At 34.9% G+C, this 13,215-nt stretch overlaps 3 protein-coding genes across 5 annotated transcripts; 1 reads left to right on the top strand and 2 right to left on the bottom strand.

Annotated features, from left to right (window-relative positions):
* Nucleotides 1-1,802: 1,802 nt before the first annotated feature.
* On the top strand, nt 1,803-4,482 carry LOC146163937 (ribose-5-phosphate isomerase-like). The gene is made up of 7 exons (XM_083383142.1): nt 1,803-1,985; nt 2,049-2,109; nt 2,178-2,358; nt 2,412-2,480; nt 2,554-2,695; nt 2,752-2,851; nt 2,918-4,482. Exons 1-7 carry the CDS (start codon nt 1,857-1,859, stop codon nt 3,004-3,006), a joined length of 771 nt encoding a protein of 256 aa, XP_083239268.1. The 5' UTR covers nt 1,803-1,856; the 3' UTR covers nt 3,007-4,482.
* On the bottom strand, nt 1,870-5,197 carry LOC146163938 (prostaglandin E synthase 2-like). Its single transcript, XM_083383135.1, has 6 exons — nt 4,912-5,197; nt 4,640-4,840; nt 4,341-4,546; nt 3,821-4,024; nt 3,533-3,650; nt 1,870-3,291 (listed from the first exon to the last, which is right to left on the bottom strand). The coding sequence occupies exons 1-6, from the start codon at nt 5,194-5,196 to the stop codon at nt 3,148-3,150; spliced, it is 1,158 nt and encodes a 385-aa protein (XP_083239261.1). The 5' UTR covers nt 5,197; the 3' UTR covers nt 1,870-3,147.
* A 5,238-nt stretch (nt 5,198-10,435) lies between these two features.
* On the bottom strand, nt 10,436-12,666 carry LOC146163939 (uncharacterized). Of its 3 annotated transcripts, XM_083383147.1 has the most exons (4): nt 11,819-12,666; nt 11,608-11,664; nt 11,318-11,372; nt 10,436-11,153 (listed from the first exon to the last, which is right to left on the bottom strand). In XM_083383147.1, exon 1 carries the CDS (start codon nt 12,589-12,591, stop codon nt 11,896-11,898), a length of 696 nt encoding a protein of 231 aa, XP_083239273.1. In that variant the 5' UTR covers nt 12,592-12,666; the 3' UTR covers nt 10,436-11,153; nt 11,318-11,372; nt 11,608-11,664; nt 11,819-11,895. The 3 variants fall into 3 exon arrangements, with proteins under 3 accessions (XP_083239273.1, XP_083239272.1, XP_083239271.1); XM_083383146.1 differs by having other exon boundaries at nt 10,437-11,153; nt 11,608-12,666; XM_083383145.1 differs by having other exon boundaries at nt 10,438-11,153; nt 11,318-12,666.
* Nucleotides 12,667-13,215: the final 549 nt, after the last annotated feature.

The following is a 13,215-nucleotide window of genomic DNA, read 5'->3' on the forward strand; positions in this document are numbered from 1 at the left end:
CCCAAACCCAGACGGTAACCCGAACCCAAATAATGTGGGTTGTGGTAGGATTCTACACCAGCACCAATTACTGTAGTTCGAAAAATATTGTTACATCTTGGTCTGCAATAAAAGGTTGCTCGTATGTTGTGCACTGTGCAGGCCTGCACTAAACAATCCACCACGCTAGCGCTGAGACAAGCGGACCGATTTTGGTCCATTCTCCATTCCATTGTAGCGCACGGCTATTTACCGACTAAGAGATTTTGTGTTTATTGTGCAATTTGCGCTGTAACGGCTTATGCCCCAGATTTATTGTTTACTCGCACCAAAGTGTAAATGCTAAATGTGCTGTTCAGCGATTATCTCGGCGGTCAGCAGTTCGATTGTCTGTGGCTACTTAGGCCGCTGTCCGCTTGTAAATGAAAACTCTTCTCAGTTAACGTGTTGTGCGGTTGACAGCGCTGTGCTGTTCACAGCGCTGTGTTGTTAACAGTGTTGATTGTCCGCCTTCTATAGTTTCAACTGGGGGTTTCGCTTATCAGATAATACAATTAATAATCACCAGAGGTATTGTGGTTGGCTAACGAGTTATACCCACGCAACCTTAAAACGAGAGTCAGAAGTTCAATCAAACTAATCTCGTGCCCCACACCATACTCCATGGATCATCCTTCGGCGAAACGAAATGTGTAAGTTTTTTTTACCGTTTACCACAGTTTTACCATAAAATGGACAGGCCAGCAAAATTTCCCTCGTCGCGGGCCAAAAACAACAACTAAGCAGTTCTCGGTGGGCCATAATAAATAACAAATAAACTCCACAAACAATTTTTTACAACGATGTATGACTTTTTTAAGCATTTTAGTATACTAGCATGTAGCAACCAGTGTCTGCATACATAAATATTTTTTGCTACCGTATTAAAAATAAGTCTAATTTGTACTAAAATGGTGTGCCCGATGCGTCGCTCTCCTTGTAAATTAAAAGGTTTGTAATTTACAAGGAGACCACAACACGTGACTCTTTGGGCACACACAAAATAAAAATGCACATATTTTTTATACCCCGATATTCATGTTCCCCAGTGCTCCGCAACCTTTTTCACTTGCGGCACACCAACAGAGCAAAAAAAATCAGGCACACCTACAAAATATATGTAGATGACAATAGACAACATCCGCAAAAATCCGAGGCAGCCAGCAGAAAAGAAGCGATGTTCTGTATGATGAAACGTACCGAAAGCGCCGAAAACGTATTGTATTCCTTTATCTTCTGTTTTTTCGGCCGATCAAAGTTCTGATAATTGTACCCCTTTGCAATAGCTGATAAGAGAGCGAAAAATGAAACCTAAAATTGGCGCTTGTTTGTACTTTTTAGCTTTATTTAGTTTTTGAAACAGCTGAGACTAGGCCTAATTATTTATCCAATTATAAATCGATATTTTATGGGTTTCGACCATATGGTTATAATACCCCTTTCTACTCTGGTAAAATGGTTGAAACCTTGTTGTATGTTTATAGAGCCCTATAATATATAATCCTGAGGGTACAGTTAGTTAATTTTGATATTTGATTTCCGACTAGAGAGGGTAACATAGCTTTTAAAACAGTTTTAAGCATTTTGAAAACTTTATCAAATCCAATATTGTTGAAGTTTGTCATAAAAAACAAGTGGTGGAAACCATCCCATTGGAAAACTTTAGCATTAGTTTAAACTGCGGTGGTAAACGGTTTCCATAAAAAAAATAATTTTGCCTGAAAACAGCTCGATTTCGCGCTACGGATGAATGACTGACCATGCCATACAATCACAAACGAAAATTCTAACTGGTCTGTTGGTGCATTGCTTCCACGAACGCTAAAAGTTGTCGATATATGTTGCGCACGTTTTATAACAACCATATTACAACACTCATCAGAGAAATGGCAAACGTTTCCGCAGCTTCTTTGGTTGACGCTGCCAAAAGAGAAGCGGCACGTGCTGCCGTAGACCAGTACGTTATAGTAAGTGCCTATTGCTAATGTAGTCTTTTTTAATGAATTTTAACAATTTGCTTAATGTCCAAGGATGGTCAAAAAGTTGGAATTGGAAGCGGGTCAACCATAGCTTTTGCAGTTGAACGAATAGGCAAGTTGCAATGCATTTCTGTTAACAGTTTCATTCGCTTTTTTAATTTGCAATATGTAAACATGCAGCCCAAAGGGTCAAAACAGAAAACCTAAAGCTGATATGTGTCCCGACCTCCTTTCAAGCAAGTGAGCTTATAGTTAGCAATGAATTGATTCTGAGTAGTTTGGATAGACACCCAGTCCTGGATGTTGCAATAGATGGTGCTGACGAGGTGGACAAAGATTTTGTTCTTATCAAAGGAGGAGGGTATGTTTTCCATGGATTTTTAAAATGCCTCGTTTTACTGTTTTATCTTACAGGGGTTGCCTAACACAAGAGAAGGTTGTAGCTGCAGCTGCCAGTCAATTTATCGTGATTGCAGATTACAGGTACTTCAAATTGGTTTGATGTAAAAATCTTCAAATTGGGTAAACTTTTTTTTATATAGTTGATTTGTTACAGGAAAGATTCAGCCTCTTTAGGTGATCAATGGAAAAAAGGGGTCCCTATTGAAGTTCTACCAATGGCAAGGGGTCCAATTACCCATACAATCCAATCACGCTATGGAGGTTTAGCTGAATTACGGATGGCAAAAAGCAAAGCTGTAAGGAAATCATTAAATATCAAATGTAAGAAAACTTAACTAACTTATTCTTACAGGGACCTGTCGTAACGGATAATGGTAACTTTATATTAGATTGGAAATTTGAAGGTAAATTCAACTGGAAAGAAGTCCACCGAACAATAAAACTAATACCGGGTAGGTATATGACATATATGAGCCATTTCGAATTAATGGTTATCTTATTTAGTATATATTTTCTAGGTGTTGTTGAAACAGGCTTATTTGTTGACATGGCCAATGCAGTATTCTTTGGAATGCAAGATGGTTCAGTAAAGAAAAAAACAGTTTAATGTTCAAAACAAAGTGCTGCTCTTTTACGGAATATATGCAATATGCGCATCCTCGTCTGCCAAACATTACAGAACGGTTTTCAGAAAACATTTCACCAAGAAAGTACACAACACAATGTGTTTAAATATCACTGTTAAACTTTATTTTTTAAGTAACAACTGTTGTACATCATGATCTTCAATTGCCTTTTTTGTAAGATAATACCATTTCTTTAACCGAGAGTGTGTCAAGACATCATTAAAGGAATCCAGGTTTTCCATGACAGATAACACTCCAAATACAGACTGAAATATACCATTAATACAGAAGTTCTTATTATACCTCATTTGTATACCTATTGGATTGCAATATACATGTTTTTAAAATTTGATTTATTAAAATGGTTCTATGTAGACAAAAAAGGTTTTTAACAATTACACTTTTAAGAAACCTGTTAGAATAAACTATGATATGTTTTGCCTGTCAACAAAACAAAAAAATGCAAATCATCGGATCAGCTGTGCTACATCTATATTGTATACTCACAATGTCGGCAAGGTTTGGTTTGTCCCCTCCCATAAATTTTCGATGTTTTCCAATTGCTTTAATCCAACTGTTGCATGCTTCGTACAAATCAATTCTAACATTTTCCTTTAGCTTGTATCTGGTGACCAATTAAAGATATTTGTGTGTTTTAAGTCTAGAATTGTGGTCACAAAAGGTTTGGGTTTTTCAAAGCTTGGTTATGTTACCCACAACAAATATAGGATTACGCAAGGTTTAGCTAGCATTATAACCAAATCTACTAAGAATTATTTACCCCAGACAACTTACTTTTTCTTTAACTTCTTAGCAATTGCCCACATGGCCACTGCTCCCCCATATTTAGCTACAATGCCTTCCCAAGTTCCTTTAAATCTACCTTGTTTGACATGACAATCAAATGCTTGTAGGGCCTCTGGAAATGTCCTGTACACATTTGGAGATATAAGATGAACTAAATAATCATCCGCCCACTGCCGCCATTGCGACTCCTCACTGTAAAGCAATATATTTGCACTGTCAGGTTGTAATAATTAGTCTTGTTTTTAATCATGTGTTAAAATAAGGTATATCTAATAAACATAATGACTAATAAGCCAAATCACTCTATTATACACTGCTTAGCAAAACATTTGCTTGAGCAAAATATTTAAGGCTTGAAAAAATAATTAGCTTTGTATCTAATTGTTTGTTCAAAATAAGACAAGTTTGTAAAGTCTGTCTGAACAACTTTAAAAACATTGTTGCTACTTTTTATTTATTTGCTTTGTTAATCCTATATACAGATGAAGTGAATGTTATTCTATATCACCTTCTTGGGTCTTTCTTATTATCTTCTGAAAGCTCTGGTTCATCGTGTACCAACCAGTGTTTATTTAAAATAACTGTTTTGTTTTTTCCATTGTCCTCCGTAATGCTTGTCTCTGGGTATCGCCTTAAAATTTCTGAAACTGTCAAGTTTTCATTTATCATGTAGCTTGAGAGAATGCTGATAATTAAGGAGGAGTCATTCAGTTGCTGTGGGAACAGAATAATAATTACTTAAAAAAGTTGTATATAGTCATTTAAATAATCATACTTTCACCTTATATAGCAAGAAAAAGGGCTTACCTCCATTTGTCCATCTTTTTCTATTGTAACAATCGGAACTTTTTTGTATTTTGAAAACTTTATTTCACTTTTATAGATAGGGTGAACTTCTACACTGGTAAAGGGAATATTATACGCATGTAAAAAATACCTAGCTTTAGAAGAAAACGGGCAAGTTTGGTATTGGTACAATGTTATGCTGATGTTTTTCCATTTTTTATCCTGAGAGAAAGAGAAAAATAATAAAATATGTCCACATCTAAACTTCACAATATAAAGAAAGGTTAACATACTATTTGATCGTCCTCTTGTCTGCGGTGACACAAAACTGTTTTATTTTTAATATAAATGGCAATTGCGCTTCCACCAATTAATCCAACAGATAACATGTTCATAGACCAATCTCTCTCCTTTCTTCTATAATAATTTCCATTGTGATGCTTTCTACTTCTCCAGTAGCACTGAAATCCATTTGTTTGAAAAGTAGATACAACACCAGGAGTTGTAAATGAAGAATGGATACTTTTATCAGTGGAACTAACAAGTTGTTTAATTGCCCTAAAATTTACTTTAAACATGATGCCTGGTTAAAATGATATGTATTGTTTGTTGCGTAAAAGAGAGGAATGTATTTCATTACATTGCAAAGCGGGTTTTCTGCATCACATACGCATTGCTGCATGTCATGTCACTTTCTAACCAAATGCCTGACTGTATTTTATAATTTGTGGCCGCCAAAGATTCATGTCCAAATTATTTTAGGCTAAATCCTATGCCAGAAACAAATTTTTTTTTGTAAATTCACTAGGCGGGCGATATTCAACACCAAATAACGGGTAACACTAATTTACGGAATGATGAATGGTCGGAACGCTCACAGTATTATTATTAAATATAATAACACTTGACCCACCTTCACCCAAACTCAAATATTGTGCGTTGGTTTAATAATTGTTTTAATGGGGCAACACTTAAATTAGTGAGCGTTCCGACCATTCATCATTCCATAAATTAGTATTACCCCCAAATAACATCTTTGGCGTGATTTTGGGCAAGCATTTCATGCCAAATATCTCTGGCGGGAAGCCACTATTATACAATGGGTCCAAATGTTGAGTGTGCTGCATGTGGCCATATTCTGTAGTGCGCAATCATGTTTTTTTCTTTACACCTGAGGTTCAAATCCTACAATTTAACACAAACCTTTAGCAAGCCAATGACCATCTTTATGGTTTATACTTCAGATTAAAATTTAAAAGTGGGGTATAAGAATCCCCTTCCCACCAAGGCAAATACACGAAGATTTCAAATAATGAAATTCAGTCTTTGACAGCAAATCTAGGAGTTTTTACTGCAACATACATCAAAACAAGAGAACGGCGCCAAACGTTCATGGGAAATTGTAGTTACAAGGCATCTTATCTGTTAAGCATTTATTCATGCATGTCAGAAAAAACCATTGAAGTGTATTAATATCAAGGTCAGCTGATTCTAATTTTTTTTAGTTAGAAATAACTTTTATTTGACCATGAATTTATTGTAAATAAATCTAACAGCGTTTTTTTTTTCTAACTTTTATTTTAATTGCAGTTACTATTTTAACACGCTTCGTTTAACGTTGATAACATAATTTTGTAGCCTGCTAGTTTTTTAACTTTATGGTAATTAACCGGCTAACGTAGTAGTTAAACATTCTCTAACCTGGTCGAGATAGAAAAATGTAAAAAAAATGTGTCCCACTATAAAGTTGTACAAAATGTATAAATTATCTGATAATGCGGTGTACCCGCGGGGTTGCTTGTGGAACTAGAAAACATCAATCGTATATCCAGTGCAGTAAGTTGGTATTCTAGGGCCATTCTCCATCGTTTGACAAACGTTGGTCTACCCTACCGTACATAAACTCAAGCAAAATGGCATAATTAAGTGACGCCAATTTAAAAAACAATCATATTTGTTATCCAGACTCTAGTGTAGGCTTACGTCTTACGTGATAATTTCAAATCATGAATACTATCCAGCCCCTTAAATTTGATAACTTCAAGTGCATTATTCAAGAACTCGATTCAAAATCTATAGCTTTGCAAGAAGATATATCAGACTTTACTAAGGTGAAAAGAAGATTAACTGAAGAAGCAGCTCGAGGTAAGAAATCAATTTCATTAAAATTTATTTATTTTGAATCTAATGAATTTATGTCACACACAAAAAATACAGTTACTTCCGGATACGATGAAGTCTGCGGAAATGCTGTTAAGTTATGTGGTAAGATTTTTATCAAACTTCTTACGCAAATCTAGTTTTTCGTTTGTCAACTTGTGTTGTAAATGAAACAGAGACTTCAAAAATTACCAATTACAAAATTGATTGCTCTATTAAAAAGCTGAGAGAGGCTCAACAAATAAATTCTTGGTGCAGCGAAAAAATAGTGGACTACAACTGCAAGACTGACGATGTAAGTGATGTCTTTAAGATATAAATAACTCAGCACTTGTGTTTACTGTGTTTAGCAATTAATTCATGTGGTATTTTTTAGTAGGAAACAAACTCAAATTCTTGCACAAACCATCCTATTATAAGGTGGTATCAAATTAATTTGGCGTTTTATTTTTATACTGCTATATTTACAGTTTTATAAGAAAAGATGATTATTTGTAATTTAATTGTGAACTCTCTGAAGGCCGTATCTTCTATTTTTCAATTTCAAAAAATAAAAAATACATTATATAAGACTGTAATTAATAATCCGAAAGAACTCTACTTATAACAGTGAAAAATGTGTTTTTCATAAAACAAAAGGCAGAGTATCTTTTCAAACACAAATTTTATTAATATTGAACCAATTGAATGCAAAAACAAATACATAACCTTATATTAGAAAGTAAATAAGTGTGCAGAGAGATAAATATGTATATATAGGCTTTGTTGGTTGTATATATAACTAATTTACCTAATATTTATTCAATTTATTGCCTTATGCATTTTCCTGCTGAAGAAAATGGTTTAAATTAATTAAAGCCAACTAAATTTATTTGTAGCAAACTTTGTTTAATTACTATTTAATAGGAGGGTTGAATATAGTATACCTCTCTGTGACAAATCAACATTTATTATATAATAAATTTCCTAACATTAGTGTTTTGCGATAAAAAAAATACTATTTCAAATGATAAACGTCAATACAATGGCTATTTGAAGCCAGTTGCCAGGAATTGTATTGCATTACAAAACCTAAAAGTAACATGTGTTGCCATATAGTGAATGCCATGCAACACATGGACACTTTACAAATTAACCATACTTTTAAAAATGTTTTTATTGAGCAGTCAAATAATTCATTGTGGCATTAGCCATTTAATTTTTACGTTAGTCCAGTGGTTATTAACCAGGTTCTAACGAAGATATTTCGGAGGTTAGGCGTGAACGTCCTCTGAAAATTTCTGCGTACTATGAAGTTTGTTACTATCAGAAACAACAATGTAAAAAATTTGTTTAACACTAGACCATGGGCATAATTTTAATATCGCCCTATGTCACCAAAGCCTCGGTCCTCACAACTTGTCACCGAAAGATAACCACAAAAATCGCATTTATACAGAAATGTATAACAATTGAGTGTGACAGATTTTTGTTTTTGTAAATAAGCGAATATTTACGGTTTAACGAAAGCTTGCAGAAATCGGAAGGTTGGCAAAGGTTATAAAAAACATTGCATTGGACAAAGCTTATAAAATTGGCAAGGCAGGCTCTTTAACAAGGGTAAAATAAAGGGTTAAAAGCACTGTACCTGACGGTCGCATGTAGCACTTGTAGCGTTTGCGCTCCATATTGTTACCGGCTTGAAACCCCGGCCAACCAAATGAAGCAGGCTGGCCGGTTGTGACGTCGTCACACCAGCCTCTGTGAATTCATCAAATTGACAGTTTATTGCCTGATCGTGTTTTCGTCGTTTGTCCGAATTTCCTCTTTTTCGATGCGTCGCCGAACCGCATTGTCACGATATTTAATTACCGCCAGCTGGAATGCTGTATATAAGGGATTTCATTTTATACCAAAAATAGCAGTCTTGCATACTGTTCATTGTGGAGTCCAGATCGCGTACGTTATACGGAGGTAATTATTGTATGTATGTATCGTAAGTATCTGTGTAAGTACTGATGGTCGTTTGTTTAATTGCAATAAATATTATTTCATTGTGCTTAAACCTACACACTGAACAATGGATTAAGACAAGTGAAATAACATGGCACAGCTCAGATACCAAAGCCTGTATCCTATATTTCGGGGCGTAGTTAACCCTATATATCGCAAGACTAAAATAGATTTTTTCGATACCAAATTAATATAGGAAATTAAGCCATGATTTGCAAACCGTCGTGGCGATTTTCCAGATTAAAACAACCGGGGGTAACTATAAACGTCGTTAAAGCATAATTTAGGCGTAATACCCTAATAAAAATACCTTTGAACGTTGAGTTTCATTTATTTTGCTTGCTTGTTACAACGTACTAGTTAAGTCATATGGTTTTGGATTGCGATACTTCAATCTAGGATATCGTGTATCGAAATAAAAATTCAAATATCGGAAATCCCGAGACGTAATTTTTAGAATAATTTAACTATCTGAACTGCAAAGTAATTACCACTTCCTGACGATGCATATACCAATGAGGGATGTAATATCGGATCGGAGTCGATACCAAGTGGTAGTATAAGTACAATACATTGCGGAGCCCGGGTGTCCGAACTATATTACGAGAGGATACTTTGATATTGACCACAACTACCACCGTGTTTACTTACACGACTCTCAACATGGAAAAGCTCAATCACGTTCGCCTAACAATTATTTTAACAAACTTACAAATGGACTTATGTGTGCACGAAACAGAATCAAGTTGGAATTATACGTACTTCATGTTTATTTAAATTGGTTATGTCACTAGAATCACATATCTGCAACCTGTGCAATAAACAGAAAATACCTTACGGAGGGTGTTTTTAATTACCTACAGAAGTGTGTTAATCTAGCCGACTTGCGTGTCAGTTCAGTTTTATTATCACAGCTAAAGAGAAAATTTAGTCCGCAACCCAACCGTTCCAAGACTGTTTTCAAATAAAAACTCACTTCAAAGGATGAATAAAGTGATTTTTTTTATATCAGGAGAGAAAGGAATTGATAAGTTCCATCAGCAAATGGGCAGAAAAGGTTGGAGTGCTAACAGAAGAATTAAAGCTAGCAGCAACTTTATACGTAAGTGAATATTCCATACCTTGTCATTCTATTCACCTACTATTTTCAGGATTTTGTGTTTTCTTTGTGGCAAACCTACCTTTCTTCTATTATACAAAAACTATTCTAACACAAAAACAGTTTCTTAATATTTTTATGAATGTCACAATTTGTTACACCATAAAGATGTAAACTTTAAGAACACTAAACAGTTGTGTTATTCCTAACACAAAAGCTACATACAGAGATACTACTATAAATTGGCACAAACCGAAAAAACTTAGCAAAAACTTTCATTTTCCTGGGTGCTGATGTGGCGCACGAGTTTTGCATTTAGGTGGATAAAATATTCATAACAATACAATTAAGGGTGTGGTCACGGACCCCCCCATGCCCATTTAAAAAGTACAATTTGTTACTTAAAACTGTACAGTATAATTTGTCATTTAATGTTTCACTCAACTGTTTTTTAGAACAAAGATATTTCAAGTGAAATTCAGTTGTCAAAAACTAAAGAAGATCTTTTGCAGCACAAAAGTAACTAGCATTTTACAATATTAGACATAAGGACAAAAACTGTTATTTTTTTAATGTGTAAGAGCATTTTTTTAATAAAATAAAATTTTAAGTAAAACTTGTGTTTGAATTTAGTTGCGGAATTTGAAAAAGAACTTGCACTCAACAAAAAAGAAAAAATTAAACTTAAAGCAGTTGAAGGTATATTTTATCACAGTTAATTAAGCAGATAATAATTAATCAGTGTACTGTATATGCTAACAAAGGTTTGTTGCATACCAAATTTATTTTAAACCTAGCAGCTGTCTAACAATTAATGCATTTTATGGTCTAATGCCCCTAATTTTCCTTTATATTATATAATCAACATACAAAATACTAACAAAACATTTTTGTTAAACAGATGACCAATTTACTGCAAGGCATTTTCTACAAAGTGATGCAAGCTTAACTATCATGTAAGGAAACCAAACAACCTAATAAGATTTGTATTATTAAAAACAAATTAAGCCTATTTTTTAGAAACACTCCAGAAGACTTTTTTCAATGTGGTCTCAATAGGGAAAAACTACTTTGTTCAAAAAAAGAAGGGTAAGCACTAAGCAGTTCTGTTTTTTAAACAATATTAAGCTATTTTATTACAATACAAAACATGTATAGATTGCAAAAATGGATTGCAGAAAACAAACAATTTTCCTAAAAGCATTTGTAAAATAAGTCTACAATATAGCCTGCATTTCTGTAACAAGAAGGTATCCATGAACCACCACTTCTGAGAAGCAAAGCCTTAAAAACAAGTGAATTAAACATTAGCTTGATGTTTTGTTTAAAAAAAAGCAGTGTATGAGAAATGTTACAGTACTCACCAAAACCAGTAAAATAATTTTGCACTTTAAACTTGGTTTTACACTGTTATAAACAAACAGATATTTATGTAATATGGTTCTTACCATTTGCTGTTACACTCCCATTTGAGTAGGTAACGAGTCATCCTTTGAGCATATCCTGCAATGCAAATGGCTAAAATACTCAGTGGGTGGACACACATTTTTGTTGGTGTACTTTTAAATTTGGCATTATTTTTATCAGCATTTTTGGACTCTTCAGAACACGTTTTTATAATGTATTGTTTTGTTCTTTTTTATTGAATGTTTGAAACATTTTTCGTTTTAAATTGAAATTAATGAAAAGCAAATAAATAATTTAAAATTCAGGTATAAAGCCTATTTCAAATTATTACCAGATGTTCTTTCAAAGAGGTGTGGATGTTACTCCGAACCAGTTCAGTAACAGGTATCTGGTAACGAAACTTCACATAAGTAATGTAGAAAGCAATGTTAATACAGTAAATAAACAAGTTAAAAATAAAACAGTAGGTCTATGTAGACCAAAGCACGTTTATTGAGGTAAGTTTTGTATATTCACTATTTGTGAGTAAGAATATACCGCACCGTCAACTTGGAAAGCCTCATCCCTTCCTGTATAGCGGGCAACTTTTCTCCTTAGATGTTCAACTCCTGATGTGTGTTCAGTGACTTGAGGTGACTGCATTCTCTTGCAATGTGTCAACGGTCTTTAGATCGCACTGTTGACTGCTACGCAGCGCAGCATTTTCTTCTTCCAGCTGTGCATTTCTTTTCTTCAGGAACTGAACCTCCTTTACTTGCCGATTCTTCTCGGTTTCTTTTTGAAGCAGGAACCTGAAGCTATGAATTGCGGTCTCCAGTTCCATGCAGCGGTTCGTCAAACTGTCCGCCGTCTCCTGGCGAAGCATTTCTGAGCGCACGTCATTGTACATATGTTCAAACTGCTCCTGGTGAAATCTGTCCGTCTCTTCGCTTGTGTTGTAGGTGTCATAGACAGGAGTGTGTGCGCCTTCCGCTTGTTGTACGTCATCGCGTGCACGAAAGCAGTCGCTCTCCGAACTGGTGTTTAGATGAACGCTAGTCTGGTCGCTGTACTCGTTTTCCGAGTCGAACAGTAAGCCTAAACCGAGCTCCTTGTCGTCGAACAAAAACTGGGTAGTATTGGCAGGAGCGTTAATCTTGGGTCTGCCAAGAAAGTTTTTGGCGGAGTACGGTGCACATTTTTGGCGTCTTGTGCGCCGATTCTTTCGCTTTCTTTTGTAGACGCTTTTACCTGTATCACTTCCAGATTCTAACTGCTTAGGCATATCTTCCGCCGAAGACGGCAGCCTTTCACTTGGAACAAGCACACTCATCATATTTCAATAACAAAATATGAGCAATCCTTTCAACTCTTAGTTAAGAACAACTGGACGTAATTCGACAGAACTGCTTCTATATCGAGCGAGAAAACGTTACCACAACGACTTCTGACGTTGACGGCAGTTTGCCTTCTTCTCTTTGTCTAAAATTAGGTCACAGTTGCGCAACCGGTAACGCGTGACTGCATTTTTGACGTTATGTAATTTTATTTCGAAAAGGGATGTTGTAAATACAGTTGGTGTCTCTACAGGCAACTTGTATTATATTTCAATTAAACGACTATATCAAATCAGAACCTTTTGGCATTTGTGTATTGTGATGTAATATGCAACGTTTGTTTCGTTTATTATTAGGTTATTTACAGTGTAAACGTTTTTTTGTATTTCAATATTGTAATGTTCCAATGTTTATGCTTGTTTTAAAGTTTTTTTTTATAGTTTTTTAATGCTACAAAAAGTATGTGTTACCCAAGGGTAAAAAAATAACTGCTTGCTACTTTTTAGTCAGGCGACTGAGGCAGCTGACGCTGTAAATCTGTCATCCTGTTAATGTCATATACCCTTTTTAAAATATTTTACTGGTGGCGAATAACTTTTAAGGGAAACAAACCACCATCTATT

Source organism: Ascidiella aspersa, chromosome 2 (assembly GCF_963924565.1).
Source record: "Ascidiella aspersa chromosome 2, kaAscAspe10.2, whole genome shotgun sequence".
Classification (NCBI taxonomy): domain Eukaryota; kingdom Metazoa; phylum Chordata; class Ascidiacea; order Phlebobranchia; family Ascidiidae; genus Ascidiella; species Ascidiella aspersa.